This window comes from Myotis myotis, unplaced genomic scaffold, assembly GCF_014108235.1.
Source record: "Myotis myotis isolate mMyoMyo1 unplaced genomic scaffold, mMyoMyo1.p scaffold_m19_p_6, whole genome shotgun sequence".
NCBI classification, from domain to species: domain Eukaryota; kingdom Metazoa; phylum Chordata; class Mammalia; order Chiroptera; family Vespertilionidae; genus Myotis; species Myotis myotis.
In genome coordinates this window covers 32,338,634-32,352,449 of record NW_023416368.1, presented here as the reverse complement: position 1 = coordinate 32,352,449, position 13,816 = coordinate 32,338,634, and the positions used below count along the sequence as shown (strand labels likewise).

At 43.3% G+C, this 13,816-nt stretch overlaps 1 protein-coding gene across 1 annotated transcript in view; it reads right to left on the bottom strand.

Moving 5' to 3' along the window:
* TRPC7 (transient receptor potential cation channel subfamily C member 7) overlaps positions 1-13,816 on the bottom strand; it is a 141,853-nt gene that overhangs the window by 23,507 nt on the left and 104,530 nt on the right. Inside the window, exons 6-7 of the mRNA XM_036312601.1 lie at positions 10,298-10,531; positions 6,298-6,562 (exon numbers count right to left, since the gene is read on the bottom strand). Coding sequence (XP_036168494.1) covers positions 6,298-6,562; positions 10,298-10,531 — 499 coding nt within the window. The remainder of the gene's footprint in view (positions 1-6,297; positions 6,563-10,297; positions 10,532-13,816) is intronic.

Genomic DNA, 13,816 nt, shown 5'->3' with positions numbered 1-13,816 from the left:
TGTTTTTTAGAATAGCCATAGGAAAGCTATTGTAAAACACCCAGCTTCTACCTCAGAGCATATGCCCTGGTGTGGGAAGTGGGGGGAATTTCTGGTCAAAAGGTGGAGGATGGGCTTGGAGTCATGCAGATATGGGTTCAAATCTTCTTATTGGTTCTGTGATTTTGGGCAAGTTCAGCATCTCTCCGAGCCTCAGTTTCCTGGTAGTAATATCTGTGTCATTCCATTGTGAGGATCAAATGGGAAAGCAGCACATGTGCTTATCACAAATTGTTCAACAATAGGATGGTGCAGGGGTCCTGAGGTGGGGTAGGCATGGACAGAGTCTCAGGGAGTCTCCCTCAGCCCCAGTGCCCCTTCAGGTTCATTGGAGCCAGCCTCTGAGCTGTGGGCACTGAATCAGTGCCTTCTGCCCCTGCTGGGCATACGAATCTGAGTCTGGAAATTTTCCATAACTGTCATGGAAAACAGAAGCTTCTAATTTTGCCTAGCACTGCTGAAGCTCCTTCCATTAAAAAGATTCCTGGGAGACAGAATTACCTTAGGAAAAGTATTATTTTTTATTAGAAAAGTCTCAACCCAGCTATGCTGTGAAGTTGCCTCCATAAAAGACTGTGGAAAAGATTGGCTGGGATCATCTTTGGGGGGTCAGGGCCCACATTTAATCTCTAATCAGAAGTAAGTGGGGGAGGCCAAGTTTACCCAAAGGGAAGACGAGGAGCCCATCATGGGTCCCCCCATCCTGGGCATTCTTGGTCACATCTGTGTACCTGATCTGCGATGGTCACCAGTTGGATGGGTATAAAGAAGGCCATCCTTTCCTGTGCATTCTCATTCAGCTGCATTTCATTAGTGGGCCAAGGAGTTTTTGTCTCTCTTTTTCTAACACTTAATACAGAGTGCTGGGATCCCAAGATTTCCATATAGTCTCTAAGCAGAAAAATCCTTGCTTTATGAAATATGTCCATTCCAGCAAAGTTGACTATAAAACAAAACTCCAAAAACCAAATCCTATTTGTCTACTGATTTCTATGATAAGATCAAAGATATAGTCCCATTTAGAACAAAATTCCTAACAGTTGGAATTGAGAGCTTTTCTTACAGGCTTTCTGAAAGAAAGTACATTCTCAGGCAGTTTTCTTTTCACATCCTCACCCTGGCCTTAGGATACTTGATTTTGTACTGAGAGCATAAAACATACTGAACATCTCCTCCTTCCCGCGGGTCATTTGCAGTTTCTAATGGAAGTGGCTTGGAGACAGTGAGCTGTTAGCAGGTGCACTATCTGTCATGTCCAGGCAGCCCCGTCCCTGCTCTTCCCTTCAGGTCAGCCTCCTACACAGAAGCAGCTATGAAGCATGACCGAGACCTTTGAGGAAACCGTTGGTTCTGAAGTGGAAGGAAGCTGAAAGATTGGGAAATGCTTATAGGATCTGACTCCAGAGCTTGCTTTTTTAATGCAGAGCTGAGACTGGTCTCCACCTCCCTATCTGAGTAATGATGAGGTTGAATCAGATCAGCATTGCTCATTGCATGGTCCTAAGACCACCTGAATCAGAGTCCCCAGTGGCTTGTTAATGCAGGCTTCTAGGCCTTGTGTGGAACTCGAAAGGGGTAGAGCCTGGGAAGGCCCAAGTTTAGCCATCTCCCCAGATGATTCTGGTATGGTTTGAGAATCATTGATCTCAATCAAGACTGCTCAGACTGTGTGTTTACTCATCCTGTGGCAGATTCATTCAATCTGTCTGTTTTCTTCTTACCCCCTCCTTGAGGTCTGTCAGATGAGGGATGGGAATTTGAGTGGGGAAGGAGGTATGTGATTCCAGAACTGGAACACAATGGGGATTAGGGCAGGGCTTGGCTGATGGTTGGGGGTCTGCCATTGGTAGAGAAACCTTTCCTTTTGTCCCAGGATGTCCCTACGTCTCCCATCTGGGATAGTACTCTACTGGGTGGGGTTTAAGTGGGAGTGGCTTTTGTGAGCTGACCTGGGACTGCACCCCTAGGGTGAACAAGGTTCCTATAAGATAGCTATTAGTTCCTAACAGATGGAGTGCAAAATAGACTCCTGAACAGTCTCTAGGAACCTAAGCTGTCCTTGAACATGTCAGGGGTGAGTTTTGGGGTGGGGTGGGGGTCAATCAATGGGGCAAGGATACCTACACTATGCTCCTGGCCAAATTTCCTTTCTGTAGGACTGAGTCTTCCAACTCTGTAAGACCATCTTTCCCTATAAGCTTAAAAAGACTCCCCCCGTGGATGGGCCAAAGGGAAGATCCTGAGCTGGGAAGGGTGGCCGGGGCATGAGCCACTATGAAGCAAACATTCACCTGAGAGGGGTCATTGGTCTTTATCATCAGCTTAGCTGATTCTCAAAATAGTTCTGAGTTGCCTAATGCACAAGACTCACTTATCTCTAGTGTGGCCTTTTGTTTATCAAAGAAGGTTCTAAGCTCTGACATGCTCCAGAGAGAATTCAAAAGGTAAGAGGTGGCATTTACAAAAATCCATTCTTTCCTCTCCACCTCACTGCTCTATTGACTGTTTTCCTGTTCAGTCTAATCCTATTTACAGCTGCGCATCCCGTTTTAGGAGCTGCCAAGGTGATAAATATCCCGTCCTTTCTTCACTGCACTTGCTGCCACCATAACACCTTCCCTTCCCCATCCTGAAGGGCCTGGGTCCTCTTTGGTTAGGCCCCTCATGTCTAGGAAGTTTCTATTTGGTTCCCAGCACATGGGATAAGCCAATTGCTTTGTTCCCTTCTCCTCTTTTCACCTTTCCCCTATAGATTAGCTGTGCTACATCTAGCTGGGAATTGTGGCCAGGTCAGTCCTGCTCTAAGTCATGACCTTTTCCATCTTCCCATGTGTCATGGCACTGACCTCTGAGGAGCTGTGGGCAGGCAGTGCAGGAATGTGGCGTAGAAATGGGATAGAGTCCACACAGGTTCCCAATCTGCCTCGTATCTAGCTTCATTTCTCCTGTTCATTCCCTCATTCTTGTTAATGAAACAGTTGGTGAACAATGCTGTGTTCAAGCATTGTGCTAGACCAGTGGTCAGCAAACTGCAGCTCTCGAGCCACATGCGGCTCTTTGGCTCCTTGAGTGTGTCTCTTACACAAAATACCACGTGCGGGCGCGCACGTACAGTGCGCTTGAAACTTCGTGGCCCATGCGCAGAAGTCGGTTTCGGCCTGGGCGAATCTATTTTGAAGAAGTGGTGTTAGAAGTGGGGGTGTCAGGCGACTGGAGACGCAGCGCAGGTGGGCCGCGGTATACGCAGCAGCGCGGGGGAGGTACATTGTTTTGAGGCACGTTCGCTGAGGTCGACCCCTTCCAACTCTCCCATCCACACTCCTCTATCTGAAACAAGTATACAAGATGAGTGTGGATGGGAGAGTTGGAAGGGGTCGACCTCAGCGAACGTACCTCAATCAGATTGAGGACGTTTTTTAGCAAAGGCCAGGTTAGGAGTACCCTAATTAAGTTAGTAACAATGTACCTACCTATATAGTTTTAAGTTTAAAAAATTTGGCTCTCAAAAGAAATTTCAATCATTGTACTGTTGATATTTGGCTCTGTTGACTAATGAGTTTGCTGACCACTGTGCTTGACTGGAAACACAGGAGGGACATCAGGGCCTGACCATGAAGGGTTGAAACCTGTGTTTATCAACTGACATCTTGACTGTTGCTCAATAACAGTGCATCCCGTAGTGAATACATTTAACTTTGCCTCTAGCAGGTCTACAGCAAATGTGCTTTTGGGTGATTTAATTCCTTCCACAGTCGATCACTGGGTTTTGGAGTACAACGGATTCACTAATGATCTTGGCCTGAGCTGGTAGACAGTTTGTAAATTAGGCCCCTGTCCAGAAAGGGCCCTGTGGAGCCAGATCAGTCTACAGGTACCTTTTCTTGCAGCTTACCCTCCCCTTTACCCCTCATTCACCATCTCTATTATGATCACCACCATTCACTGAAGCTTCTTATACACCAAGGATGGATTCAGTTCTATTTCCTCTTATTGGATCCTTATAGCAATCCTGTGATGCTGATCATCTTAGTGTTATCACTTCAGAGCTGGGGAAACTGAGGCCTAGGGGGTTTAAGCAGTTGCTCAAGGCCATACTGCTTAATAAGATGAAAGCTCAGACTAAAACCTTGTCTGTCTGAGCCATGGGGTGCATGTGCTGAGGGGAGGAGCTAGGTACTCCTCAGGTGCATTTCTCAGCACTGGGCCAGGCACTTGCGCTATGTGAACATACACTACTACTTTGCTTCAGAGAGTAATAGCTTCTGTGATTCAGCAGCACCGAGGCCCCATCCTTATTGGTAGTTCCACTTGGGCGAGGCATGGGGTTTCATTGCATTGGGTCTGGGTTCTTAGAGATGTCAAGAAGTGCTTAACCCTGTTGGCCCCAGCTGCTGTGCCTGTGGCTGGAGACCTGACTATGGCTAGAGATTCTGGGCAGGAGCTGGAAGGCAGGGAGAAGTTCTGGGCCTAGGTGGCCTGGGGTGGGACCTGGACGAAACACTTCTGTGCCTCAGGCACTTTACTAAACTGTCTCATTGATCACCGAAGGGGTATTTGTGAGTAAGATGGGAAGTCTTATTTATACTTGTCTGCACAGACACAAACTCGGATAAGCCCAGTGACTTGGCCATTAGTAAGGTCATCCTTTGCTATAATGAAAGCTCAGGTCTGCTATATTCTTCTACTAGCCCACTGCTCAGTGCTACTTAACCTCTCCAGGAGACGCCTGGCATCCCCCACAGAGGGAAGGAACACAGGTCTTTGGGGAGACAGGCTCACTGAGATCTGACACCAGCCCTGTGGGGGAGGCTGTGCCACTGCCTTGCTCTGTCTGCAGCAATTGTTTCTGGGCCCTGATGTATCCACCTGACTGTGCCCAGCCTCATGCTTGTACCACATGTCTCTTGCTTCCCTTGCCTGGGCCTTCCCTACTGCTGCTGAGGCACATGATACTGCAGGACTTGCTCAGTGGCCGTGCACAGGTGCTGGCTCACCCAGTCAGGCACGGAGAGCTGCTGACTTGTGCCCACTAGCAGACCTACCTCCCATGCTATGTGGATATGTTTTCCCCAGGGGCTGCCCTGGAAGTGCAGGCAAGTTAATGTCCTAGGCAGTGACTTTGACTCATGACAAATAGCAGATGGGAAAGATCTGGCTGATAAATTCTTGATTTCTCATCCTGATGGGCTATTCTGAGATGTGGCATTTCCATTAGTCTTCCCGGAGAAGTCTGTCATGACCAAGTTTTATGTTCTGGTAGATGGTGGCCAAGTTAGCAACCAGTATGTGCTTTCCCTCCTCCCACACTGCATTTTCCATTTTCCTTCGTCTTACTTCACTTTGGTTGCAACTCTCTTGCTCCATTAATGTGTTGGCATGCAAGATTTTCCCAGAGCATTGTTTTCTAGGCAACACAGGCTAAGCCAATAATAACAGTAGTGATAATAGTTCCTTCTATTTATTGAACTTAGTGTGTGGCAGCTATATCAGCTCATTGAATCTTCACAGTATCCTAATTTTCTTGAAATCCTCACCCAAGGATCTGTTTTTATTTAGAGAGAGAGAGAGAGAGAGAGAGAGAGAGAGAGAGAGATGAGAGAAACAATCGATTGGTTGCTTCCTATATGTACCTTAACCAGGAATCAAACCTACAACTTAGTTACATGCCCTGATCAGGAATTGAACTTGCAACCTTTTGGTGTATAGGACAATGCTCCAACCAACTGAGCCACCTGGCCAGAGCACACTATCCCTATTAAGCAGGTACTATTATCTGTATTATCCTTATTTTAAAGATGAAGAAACTGCTCTGGCTGGCGTTTGATTCCACATCAGCGCACATGCCCAGGTTGTGGGCTCAAATCTCCAGTGTGGGATGTGCAAGAGGGAGCTGATCAATGTTTCTCTCTTGCATTGATGTTTCTCTATTTCCCTCTCCATTCCTCTCTCTCTAAAATAAATAAACACATTTTTTTTAAAAAAAGAGAGCAGAGATAAAAAAAAAAAAAAAGATGGGGAAACTAAGGACCAGAGAAGTTAAGGAACATACAGCGTGTAAGTGGCAAAATGAGGATTGAACCCAGCTCTTCTGTTCCTCCAACTTGAGAACACAAACTCTAAAGTACCCTTGAATAAAGTTGCCGTTAACTTTTAGAAATACCAAGGAAACCTGAGTCTCTGCAAAGAGCTACCTGCAAGAGACTCTCAAAGACTCCTAGAAAGCCCATAGACACCTCAGGGGAGCCCTGGGATACTCACGTTGTAAACGCTGGGTTGTACTTTGCACCTCGGTAATAGGAGTACAGATTGAACATCCCAATCATGAAGGCCACAAAGACCATGATGAAAATGACCATGAACTTGAAGATATCTTTCACGGTTCTCCCCAATGAGATCTGCAAGGGCCCAAAACTTTCGTTGGCTGGCAGGATGTACGCGATTCGAGAGAAGCTCAGCACGACAGCTATTGCATACAGCCCTTCTGATATGATCTGAGGGTCTGAGGGCCACCACTTGTCCCTGGCTAAATGAAAACAATCTGGGTTACTCTCTGGGGTTAGGATATGCTCTAGAAGAGAAACCAGTTAGTCATCTTTAGAAGTCTCTAACCTTATCACATGCCATTCCCATCCTTGTCTTTAAATTGATCCCAATACGCTCCCTCTTGGAATGTGCTGGACCATCTGCCTGGAACATTGTTCCTTCACTTCAAGGTCCATTTCATTCCCAATTATTCTTCAAGACTTTTCTCAGCTGTCATCAATTTCAGGAACCCCTCTATGACCCCACCATGGGATAGGGAAGCCTCCCTGTTCTCCTCTACTCCACCACAGTATCGTGTATACCCCCTGTTGTGGCACTTACCATGCTACTGCTATAATGTGTTTGAGGCACTTACCATGTTACTTGCTATTCTATGTTTGAGCTCCATCGGCAGGGGCTATCCCATTTATGAGTAGGTGGAGGAGGAGGAGCATGGACTTAGAGTCAGACAGACCTGAGGTTGAGAGTGGCCTTTCTACACACTGGCTGTATGATTCTGAGCAAGTTAGTTAACTTCCTGAGTCTTATTTTCCCCATTTGTAACTTGGGAAATAGCCTAGGAGAGCTGTGGTGAGGATGAAATGAAATCATATATGTAAAGTGCTTAGCTGGAAAACAAATTCCAGGTAACTCAGGAGCTTCTGGGGACAAGGGTCTAGCACACAGCAGGTGCTGATAAAGGTTTGTTAAATGACAGAATTAAATCCCAACCACAAGTTTAGACTAGCCACAAATTAGAACAAGTGAGCTCACGTGGGGGCCAGGAATCTGGAGGATCTTGCCTGAGGAAATGCTCCTGGGTTGTGTTCCTAACTGTGTGTCTGTGAGAGTTGTTACTTGATTGAGTTAGGAACCCTAGAGTGGTGACCAGTCAACCAAGTTTGCTATGACAGACCTGTTCTAGGTGGCAAGAGTCCTAGGACTTGTCCGAGGCTGGGGAAATGCTGCTTGTGGTCACCAGTGAAGGTCTGAGCTACCTTGGTTGTATTCCTGCAGCAGAGCAAACCTGCAAAGTGTTCCTATTGCAGTTCTAATGGTGCAAGGAGCAGCATCTCTCTCTAATGAGCTGCCTACTATGTGTCAAGATATATAATGATTCTCAAATGAGGGCAGCTTCTTCTTCCTGGGGAAATGTGTGGGGTGTCTGTGGTTGTCATGATGATGGAGAAGGCGTATTACTGTGGTGCTAATGTCTTGCAGTGCTCCAGACAGACCCACACCATTGAAAATTGCCCTGCTAAAAAAGCCAGTAGTGTCCCTGTTGAGAAATGCGAAGTGAAACTTAAACGGAGAAACACTGAGAAACCTTAATTAGCCCTTACATTTACATTAGCTGTAATTTTCACAACAGCCCTGTAGAGTACATATTGTTGCCATTTTAAAGGCTGGATTTGGGGTATGGGGCTCTTTTAAGAGCCAAATAAATTCAGAGAACAAAGATATTATATAGTAAGTCTTGGCACCCCAAGGGAGATGGAAGAGGAAGAATTTTATTCTTTATTTTCAAAGCTAGACTCTGTTAAACAATAATAAAGAACAGTAAGAAATCTTTAGTAAGGGAAACAGGCCTCTGTTTGCCACAGAGTTTCATGTAGTGCATTTAAATTACATTTGGAAATATAATAAAATTATAGACTCTGTTCTCATCAAGGTCATAACTCAGAAGTCTACAAAAGACAAGGAGACTAAATTATGTTTTTCCAATATATCTGTCGCCCTCTATGGATAAATAAAACATTTGGATAGTATAAAATAAGACCTAGCTTCTTCAGACAGACACCAAAAGGAATTATTTTTTCTTCCTCCTATATTTTACCATCTTAAACCTCAGCTGAAAGGCACTCCTATAGTCTAAGATAGATTTAAATTTCATCAGACCTTGGTGACCAGGTCAGGACTTTTTAGTGAAAAATATTCTCCTTGAATTGGCTTGTAAGAGTTGTGATGGGTGTAAAAGCAAACAGCTCTGTGATAATTCAGACAAGGATTTTCTTCTTGGAGCTATTTCCATGAGAAAATTTGTCCTAAACTGAAAAATACCTGCCTACTTAGTACTGTAGAGGTTGGAAGGGACCACTGCCTATCTGGCCACAAGAGGGCATTCTTTCTCCACAACGGAAACACAAATGAACACAGAGCCAAAAGATTTCCAAGGGCACGGAGTGAATCATAAAAGCAAAGCAAGGGCAATAAATATGCAATGCTTGGGTTGGTTGAGACCTTAATGTAATCCATAAAAGGATTAGAAGTTACAAGTGGACAGTATGAAGCCTGAATCATGGCATTAAGAAAAGGACCCAGTGCAGTATCAAGATTCTCTCATCTTCCCTTGAACCCTGAGCAGCACAGAGGGGAAAACATACAAGACCATTTTGCTTTTGAAAAGTCTGAATTTTCAAACCAATAAATGAAGAGTGGATGATTTGTAATACTATAAGGCCCTCCATTTCTCAATGGGGATTTACCTACCACATTTAAAAGTCAAAATCTGCATAACAATCTACATTGAATATAGGCAGCAACTCAACTTTTGTAGTAATTGGCCAATCCTCTGCAGATCATTGCTGTACCTGATAATGAAGATTCTGTGGTCACAGGAGCCATGTGGCTTTATCTAACAGTGACATTTGACACTCAAACCCTTCATGATGTAACAGTTGCCATTAGTGAGTGTGTATGAAATGTCCAGCTAATTTACCCATAACAACAAATATCTACTGTTTCTTCTCCCCACACATCTCTTTAGTACAGAAAGTACAGTGTTTGAGCAAGGAAATGACCCGGGAGATAGTATGATAATAACTGTTACTATTTAGTAGCATTTACTATTCTCAGAATACAGTACAATATTCTTCGTATGAACCGACTTATTTACTCCTCAAAACAAACTTTCTGACATGTATTATCCCAATTTTACATATAAGAAAATGGATGATCAGAAAAGTTAAACAAACAAGGTTTCACAGTAAGCTACAGAAGTAGGTTTGAATTCAGGTCTAACTTCAAAGCCTGAGAACATAACCACTGTGCCTTCTGCATGGTTTTCAAATTCATGTTGGGCCTGGATCCCTTGCAATCCAAGGCAGTCCTGTATTTATGGGAACATTGTGAGCTCTCCCTTGAAAACCTATTTCTTCATGTATAAAATGGGACTAAAAACCCTCGTGCAACGCTATTGCAGGAATTGCAATTTATAGTATAAAATGTCTGTACAGTTCATAGCTCTTAGTAGGTCCTCAAAAAATGGATCCTATAACTCATTATTCCTAAAATTTCAAGCTAGTACTCACGCTGTATGGCCTTGTGGTTTGAAAGAATTAAGGCATCTCCTAAGACACTATCTTGCTACGAGAAAATATATTTTAAACTGAGAAACCAGGACCTTGCACAAAACACAGGGATCCAACATGAAAGGAAAAGCTTCTGGATCCGCATCAGAACTGAGATTTTTCTTTAAAAAAGAAAAAAAAACCCCACAGAAATGCTACAAGAACCTTTTCCAAACAAATCTATCCTTTCTAACACAAAATGATTCGTTTCTCTTAGTCACTAATTCAGCTTGCAGTGCAGTGACTAGGACTTTCTTTTGGGGCTAAAGGTTGTGTCTACATTAACATTCTAGATGACCAACTGCTGCAGGACCTGCCAAGCTAAGGGCCCAGGGTCACGCCCCAGAAGTGCCTGGGGAGGAATGTGTAGGAATACTTGGACTCACCGTAGGTGAAATATGCCACTTCTGGCGGAAGAGAGACATTGTGTAGTGTGTCGTCCTGCACGTGCTGGTCCACGTACAGTTGGGCTTCGCTGGCCTTCAGGAAGGCCATGAACCTCGCGGTGAAGGAGGCCACGAAGATGGACAGCATCCCAAAATCCAAGAGGTTCCACAGGTGTAGCACGTACTCCCGCGGCCCCTCCTCCCAGATTTCCTTGCATTCAGACCAAATCATCCCTGTGGGAGAGTGAGAAGGTCAGGCTTATTTTTCAGTGTCCTTGACATTTGTGACTACAGGGGGGCATGGACGGAAGTGGGGTACAAATATAAATAAAAACTCTTGGGAGCTGAGAAGGTTGATAGCCAGCAACAAACAGAAACCTATCTTAAAAGGCAGATTGAAAATCGGCAAATCCTCAGACTGTGAGAATAGGTTTCACAAACCTATTCTGTGCCTCTCCTTTTGGATAATCTCCAGAGGCAAGGAGAGAGTTCTCCTCCATTGATAGATTCTTGAGGGCAATATAAGAGAAATACAGTGGATGACTTTTATACATTTGAAGAACAGGGAGGTCTTACGAAATCATCCATTTCTGAGGAAACCTAGATGGAGGTGGGCTTTTTGAAGGTCCCACATATGACTTAGAACCCACATGTTCTTCCTTCCAGGTTAGAATGCTTTTCTCCGTATTTCTATGACTATTTTAGTGAGTATTAGTTTTGAGTTATTAATTTTTTTCTTACTCTCATAACTTTTTAATATCTTTTTATAACTTACTGGATTTTAAAGACAGATGTCCTCATTTTTACATATTAAACTATGTAGAGGTATGTAAACAAAGTGTTACTAGTTCCCCCACTCCACTTCTAAGACAGCCTTATGAGGTAGCCTAGACTAACAATTTGGTGTGTATCCTTCCATACCTGCACTGTCCAATGTAGGGAGCAACTAATCACATGGATACTGAGCACTTGAAATATGGCCTGTTGAATTGAGAGGTGCTGTATAAGTGTAAAATACACACCAGGTTTCAAAGACTTAGTACAAAAAATGTAAAATATCTCACTTTTTCATATCAATCACATGTTGTAATGATAAGAATTTAGGTTAAATAAAATATTTATTAATTTCATTTAAAATTAAATATGTGGCTTATGGTATGTCTTGCACTACATTTTTTTTTTTATTGCTTAAAGTATTACAAAGGGTATTACATATGTGTCCTTCTCCCCCCCCCCCCCCCCCAACCCGCCCTTGACAATCCCCTGGCCTCCCCTAACCCCAGTGTCTTATTTCCATTGGTTATGCTTATATGCATGCATACAAGTCCTTTGGTTGATCTCTTACCCCCCTACCTCCTGTCCCCCAACCCTCCCCGGCCTTCCCGCTGCAGTTCGACAATCTGTTTGAGGCAGCTCTGCCTCTGTATCTATTATTGTTCAAAAGTTTATAATGGTCTCTATTATCCATGAATGAGTGAGATCATGTGGTATTTTTCCTTCATTGACTGGCTTATTTCACTTAGCATAATGCTCTCCAGTTCCATCTATGCCGTTGTAAATGGTAAGAGTTCCTTCTTTTTTACAGCAGCATAGTATTCCATCGTGTAGATGTACCACAGTTTTCTAATCCATTCATCTACATCTACTGATGAGCACTTAGGCTGTTTCCAGATCTTAGCTATGGTGAATTGTGCTGCTATGAACATATGGGTGCATATATCCTTTCTGATTGGTATTTCTGGTTTCTTGGGATATATTCCTAGAAGTGGGATCACAGGGTCAAATGGGAGTTCCATTTTCAGTTTTTTGAGGAAACTCCATACTGTCTTCCATAGTGGCTGCACCAGTCTGCATTCCCACCAGCAGTGCACGAGTGTTCCTTTTTCTCCACATCCTCTCCAGCACTTGTCGTTTGTTGATTTGTTGATGATAGCCAGTCTGACAGGTGTGAGATGGTACCTCGTTGTTTTGATTTGCATCTCTCGGATGATTAGTGACTTTGAGCATGTTTTCATATGTCTCTTGGCTTTCTGAATGTCCTCTTTTGAAAGGTGTCTATTTAGGTCCTTTGCCCATTTTTTGATTGGATTGTTTATCTTCCTTTTGTTAAGTTGTATGAGTTCCCTATAAATTTTGGAGATTAGGCCCTTATCAGATATGACATTGGCAAATATGTTTTCCCACTCAGTGGGTTTTCTCGTTGTTTTGTTGATGGTTTCTTTTGCTGTGCAGAAGCTTTTTATTTTGATGTAGTCCCATTTGTTCATTTTCTCTTTAGTTTCAAGTGCCCTAGGAGCTGTATCAGTGAAGAAATTGCTGCGGCATATGTCTGAGATTTTGTTGCCTTTGGAATCTTCTAGAATTTTTATGGTTTCCTGTCGTACATTTAAGTCCTTTATCCATTTTGAGTTTATTTTTGTGTATGGTGTAAGTTGGTGGTCTAGTTTCATTTTCTTGCACATATCTGTCCAATTTTCCCAACACCATTTATTGAAGAGACTATCTTGGCTCCGTTGTATGTTCTTGCCTCCTTTGTCAAATATTAATTGAGCATATTGGTTTGGGCCGTTGCACTACATTTTTATTGAATAGTGCTATTTTACCTTTATCTTCACTGATTATTGGTTTGCATTATTAAAAGTTAATTATTAAATAACATTTCAAGCACTTAATATGTTCCAGGAACTGTTTGATATAGATGTATATATTAACTCTCTTCGATATTTGCAATAACTTTATGAAGTACATTCTATTATTATCTTAGTTTTACAGCTAATGTTTTGTTAGGCACAGAGAGTTATAATGTGCCCAGCTAGGAGGCATACTTAGGAAATTAATGTGGTAGAAGAATCACTAACTGGTTGGTTAGTGAAACACTTCCACCTCACTGACCACACACTTCAACATGTTAACATTGCTAGCCTCTCTTGGTACTCCCCTTGCTCCTCTGCATCAGGCACAATGGCCTGCCTTCCCAGGTGCCTCCTGTCTCTCCTCAGCATCCATACAAGGCCTGCAAAATCATTTGGTGTGGCCCTACCAAGGCAACTGCAGGTGGGACTTGAAATTCAATAAATCTAGGAGCTTTTTCGATAGCAGCAGAAATTTATATTAAGTGAATTATATTAAGCGAATGATGTTATAAATATCCAAATGGCCCTTGGCAGAAAATCAGTTCCCCACTCCTGCCTTAAAGGCTACTGCTTTCCAAGGTTTCAGCCTTTCTCATTCTTCCCTCTGTCCTTATGTAAGTTCATCCACATCTGCAACTTTGTCCTTCATTTCCTTGTGAATGTTTTCCTTCAGACCTCAAACCCAAGCACATTGTCCGATGACCACAGAAGCCTGGAGTTAAGGATGATACTAGGAGTAGACAAATGGTCATGGAGGTGGAGGCATGGCTGACTTGGTCACAGGCCCACATCTGGTAGAATTTGAGAGATAAGCTGATCATCTCTATTCCTTTGGGACTCTGTCCAGATATTTTTAAAATCAGAATTTGTTATTTTCTGGTGAAAA